The sequence below is a fragment of the Centroberyx affinis genome, unplaced genomic scaffold, assembly GCF_046629955.1.
Source record: "Centroberyx affinis isolate AG114_WGS23_722 - 3 ecotype Tasmania unplaced genomic scaffold, CSIRO-AGI_Caff_v1 ptg000485l_1, whole genome shotgun sequence".
In the NCBI taxonomy this organism is placed as follows: domain Eukaryota; kingdom Metazoa; phylum Chordata; class Actinopteri; order Beryciformes; family Berycidae; genus Centroberyx; species Centroberyx affinis.
Window position 1 is genome coordinate 264,984 of NW_027279141.1, and position 5,466 is coordinate 270,449.

At 39.8% G+C, this 5,466-nt stretch overlaps 1 protein-coding gene across 2 annotated transcripts; it reads left to right on the forward strand.

The window, feature by feature from the left end:
* The first annotated feature begins 597 nt into the window (after positions 1–597).
* LOC139642499 (uncharacterized) lies at positions 598–5,204 on the forward strand. Of its 2 annotated transcripts, none has more exons than XM_071517361.1 (6): positions 598–784; positions 1,988–2,305; positions 3,013–3,273; positions 3,359–3,601; positions 3,722–3,841; positions 4,122–5,204. In XM_071517361.1, exons 1-6 carry the CDS (start codon positions 736–738, stop codon positions 4,304–4,306), a joined length of 1,176 nt encoding a protein of 391 aa, XP_071373462.1. In that variant the 5' UTR covers positions 598–735; the 3' UTR covers positions 4,307–5,204. The 2 variants fall into 2 exon arrangements, with proteins under 2 accessions (XP_071373462.1, XP_071373463.1); XM_071517362.1 differs by having other exon boundaries at positions 3,359–3,496.
* The last annotated feature ends 262 nt before the right edge of the window (positions 5,205–5,466 follow it).

Genomic DNA, 5,466 nt, shown 5'->3' on the forward strand with positions numbered 1-5,466 from the left:
CAAGAGAGCATCTGAGCGCGCGGGTAGACGCGATTCAAGAGTCTGGAACCAGACTACAACCACGTAACAAGTTAATTGCAGCATGTTTTCTATAGTGGTGTTCAAACTCAGCGTGATTGTAGGCCTAATGGACCCTCTGGTGGCCATATTGGAGGTTCCTAGCTCTTGGCAGTGCCCACAGTTATAAGACTATGATATAGGATTACTAATACTACTAGTGCCAGTAACACTAATTGCAATACTAATAGCACAAAATATATAGGCCTACTTAAATTAAGATTGATTGGTTGATATGGAAAAGGTCCTTAGCTATAGTCCCATCTAGAAGTATCTGTTTTTATTATTGTTGCTTGCTCACTGCCATATTATACAGGCGCTTGAGCACCTTAGAAGTCTCAGCTGTCCAGCTCAAATCCTCTTTCGCTATGAAGGAAGAATACACCCCTCTCCTCCATTCAGTCTATTACAAACTCGATGGCAGTTAGTCATATTGCCTGTGAATGCTGAAGTGAGACTGATAAACACTTCCTTTTTCTTCTCTCCACCTATAAATAGGCCTACCACATCATTTTCCTTGGTTAGACATTTCACAATTTCTGCTTTGCAGCAGCGATGACCAAATAACAGTGCAACATATCAGACTTCTCGGGCTGGGTATGCATGTTGGGCACAGGGTGAAATAGAGGAGTTTGTCTGGAACGGGTGACTGGCTCAGCTGAGGGACAGGGAAGAGACATGGAGGCTGTGATTGGACTGTTGATGGTGCTACTTGGAGTCTCTCATGGTGAGCTCTTTCACTAGTCGACACATTAATATTCATGAGTGTACATAGTGTGAGTAAACTGTTTTGTGTTGAACCAGTAATCCATACTTTTGAATGAATACAAATACAGGATAATTATTGATCAAGTATAGTCATGACCTAATCTTCAGTGATGTTTACTGAAGCTGAATGAGCTTCTCTGGCTGGAAAAGAGCCGTGTGTCCTGGAGAATCGCCCGCTTTTGTTGATAAATTAATTTACAAAAATCAATTCACAACTAGCGTGAAAGCAATATTTGAGATTCTTGAAGGTTCAGTAGCTTTTTATCACTAGACATTATTTTTTAAGTAGCAACAGTGCAGGAATTCAGAAATTAATTTCACCCAAGTAGGCTATGCATCGAAATATCCTGCGTACAACCCACTACACATTAATGATACTTTCAGGACTGGAGCTCTTGACCTTTGACAGTTTGTATCTTTAATTAAATACAGAAGGTCAACAATACTACTAGGATTAAGTCAATCACAAAAGGTACTACAGTGAAAATAGTATTGAGCAATGCAGATACACTGTATAGTAATAAAGAATCAGTTTTGAGAACATATTAACGTCTCGTATGGCCATGAGTACAAATCTAGCACAGGAACTACCAAGGCCAGACAGCGGTCCAGCATTGTCTGGACCTCAGCTCTGCTCCTCTTCCTTCCTCTTCTGCACGTTAGAGCTGGCTTACATTCAAACCAGAACTCTATTTTCCCCCTATAACTATGGACAACTGGAATCAATACTCATTGATTCCTCACAGTATTCTCACTGTAAAAAAAGAAAGAATGTCACTTCAATAAACTGTCAAAAATGTAATCAGTAATAATAATAATAACAATAATAGTAAATGTATTCTTCCACCAAGCAATATAGTTTTTGAACAGTAGCTAAAAACTGATACTAGTATGAGTGGTGATTTAGAGTTAGTGTATGTAATATGTAAATGAACTGTCATAGTCACAGCTGTTTGTGTGGCTGCGTTGCCCAAGAATAACCTTCTGTCTGCATGCTGTGGTCTGAGAGAGTCAGAGTTACACCTATTATTCACAAATATATCCCTATAGTTTCATATTCAATACATTAATATGGGCACATGCCTACAATCTTGCAGCGTAAGAAATGGATAAAGATTGTGATATTTACTTTTTTTTCATCTTGTGTTTTTTTAATTTCCAGGTGTGGAAACCTACTGTGATGGGAGACAGAACGGGACACAGTGTTATGGCGCTTTGGGAGGAACTGTGGATATCTGGCTAACCGAAGCCAAAGACCTCACATTAAGATGGATGAAAAATCAAAAAATCAGAGTTCTCTATGTGAAAAACAATACGGTTCTGGTTAATGAGTTAAAAAACAGATCCTCCTTTACTCTGAGTAATAGAACATTTAGGATAAGTAACCTCAGCTACACTGACAGTGCTGAATATTACCTTCAAACCTTCAATTCAGATGGACATCAAAAGGAAACACAAAAACTAAAAATGTCCATACAAGGTAAATAAGTACTTAAATGAACTGTTGGAGAAATTAGTAATAATGATAGACCACATATTCCAGTATCTCATAGCCATTTGTCAGTTTCTAGCAGAAAGTAGAAGGCATGAAGTCTCAGTTTGGGCTTATGGGAACAAACAATGTCTGTTAGTAATATAACTGTCAATAATATGATGTGTGATTTATGTAATTTATAATACAGTGTCAGTAATACGATTTTGATTACAGATAAATTGGTAAAAAATAATTCTACAATATGAAACTAGTTGAGTGAGCTATATATTTTACCATTTGCAAACAAATGCACACCAGAAAATAGAAACACTGTAGCCTACATGAAATGCTACAAAGAGAACACTGCCATGACAAAAATACAGTTGTACATCACTGTTGTTGTTTGAAAACCTTGTTAATCCAATGTTGGTGATTTTCATGTTTTCACATTAATCAAAGGATACGTGAGGGGGTTGAGAAAATTTTTATACTTCTTGGGTTTTATGAAACCCTTTTAAAACCCACTCGATAAACTCAAAAATGCACAGTGGTCAAGCTAAAACAAGGCTGTTTTTCTGAGTTCCTGAAAAGTTGACATTTTGGAGACAAGGTTTTCACACAATGAAGACGACATACTGACTTAGACCATACGACTCAAAGAAATTGCATTGACAAAAGATTCTGCCAGTGTCCAAACTGTCAATTTCCCCCAGCGCCTGTGTCCACTCCCCGGCTGGCCGATGAGTGTCTGTCCCAGGGAGAGGTGATGGTGTCCTGCTCCTCTGAGGCGGGGGACAGTCGTCAGTACAGCTGGACTCTGGACGGACGCACACTGATGGACACTGAGCTCATCTCTGGTGATAACACAACAAACAACATCACCCTGAAGCCAGGCCTGACGGGGCGGCTTGTCTGCTTGGTCAAGAATAACGTCAGTAATGCCACCGCAAGCGAGAACATATCAATCTGTAAAGGTGAGCCAGAACATATGAAAAAGTGTGATGTTGATGAACGCGACACTGATGATTATGATGACGTGCCTGTCGTATTTGCCCACAGGCTTCACGTGGGATAACTGCACCTTATTAAACGGGACACGGGTACAGCAGGTGGTGCGTGAAGTCGATGCCCAGTGTCCTAATTTAACAACAGCTGCAACCACGACCCAAGAAACTTCAAGTGAGGCCACCACCACGGGTAAGGAGACTGGCACGACAGAGTCCGTTAGACCCTCCACTCACATCATACCCTCCAATGAAACCGTGGCTGTCAAACCCACAGGCCCAGTCCCATGGTACATTCGTAAGTGATGATTCATTCACTGATGTCATTTCCTTTTCGTATTTGTCTTTGCATCTCCTGGCGAGCACATTTAGCAATCAGCAGGCTAACTCAGTATGTGATCTCTTGTCGTTTGAACAGAACACATCCTGCCCATCGCTGCCTCTCTGTCGGTGATGGTCCTTCTCTTAGTGGTTGTGGTGGGAGTCTGCTGTGTTCTGACGAAAAAGAAGAAGAAGGAAGGAACGAGGAAGGAACAAGGTCCACAAAACACCTTTTTTTTCCACTCGTCATCGCTGCATTCAGAGCGTTGAGAATTTGCTCTTTTGTATTCACAGTAGGGTGTGTACGTATCTGCTGTTGCTAATGATATTGGCTGCAGTTTACCCCCAGATGTGCTGAGTGTGAGGAGAAGCGACAGCATGGCTTACACTGAACACATGCAGCACCTTTGCTTGCTATCACTGGGCCTTTGTGATCATGCCATGTTTAATGTGACATGTTTTGGCCACCGATTGACCTCCGTCCCTCCTCTCCACAGAGAGCGAGGACGCCCAGGACGTGACCTATGCTGATGTCCGGATCATGCAGCGTCAGGCGAAGCCGCGGCAGGAAAAGGCCCAAATGGAGGTGGAGTACGGCCAGGTGAAGGTGTCGGGGGGGCGCAGGCAGCCCACCAAACCGACTGAGGACGACTGCGTGTACGCCATGGTGGTGAAGAGATAAACTGCTCAGTATTTACAGTGTAGGCAGAGCTGATGAGGTTCTGCTGAGGTTGAGCATATGCATCGTTTACTACATCATATACATACTATACTAGATCAAATACGTCACATACCATACTACACACTCACGCCTACGGGCGCGAACAAGGGGAGAACAAAGAAATAAAGTAGCTAGTAACTTTTTTTATGTGATGTTTTCTTTACTAATATTTTTAAAAATATTCCATTGTTTTAACTTTCTATTCTTATTTTTGTACCTTGTAGTGCCTGCTTGTTTTTAATTTATTCATGAGTACTTTGTAAGCAGTTTGTTGTTTTACTGTAAAAAGTGGTGTACAAATAAAGTTTATTATTATTATTTTGTTATTATTGTTATTGTTGTTATTATCATTATCATTATTACTATTATTTCTATTTGTATTTCTATTATTATTATTATTATTATTATTATTTTGTAGTAATATTACTCTACAGTGAGGAACGTATTGAACAGCAGGCTATACTTATTCTGAGGTAAAAACAATAGTGTCATCAGTATATTTTGTATCAGGATCGTCTGATGAAGGTTTTAACACCCAAATGTCAATATATTTTCACTTGCAATAGAAGAGTGCAGTGAGTGGGCATTTATTTGAAATTTTGTGTAAGTTTTCACTTTGTTTTCTCCCATTGGCATATACATTTTGTTATGTTTCCATTATTCAAGCACTTCTGCTTTTTCTTAACCATAAATCTATGTAATAATAACCCTTCTCACAAAACTGGTATAGCATTTTTTTGTGGTGTTTGCTTCCTCCTTGCTTCATTTGAACCATATGGCTCAATTCACTGGAACAAGAAGGGAGAAATATCCCCTGAGAGTACTGACAAATTTGAATGGGTTGTGTTTTTTTTGTTAATTGTGCTGCTTATTCTTACATTAAAAGTATCGTAATGGCAGGATTTATTTATTTTAGTTGCAGAGGTGGATAACACCTGTCTGTATATACATAATTACAGCTACATTATTACTGCTTAGAATTGCCTGCAACTGCATGCAATGTATTTTTCCTATGAAATGATTCCATTAGTACACTTACATTCCTTTATTGGGGGAAGGAGGTGTATCTAAGCTCTGATGGGATTTGAGCTCAAGTCTGTAGGAGCAGGAGATTCACCATT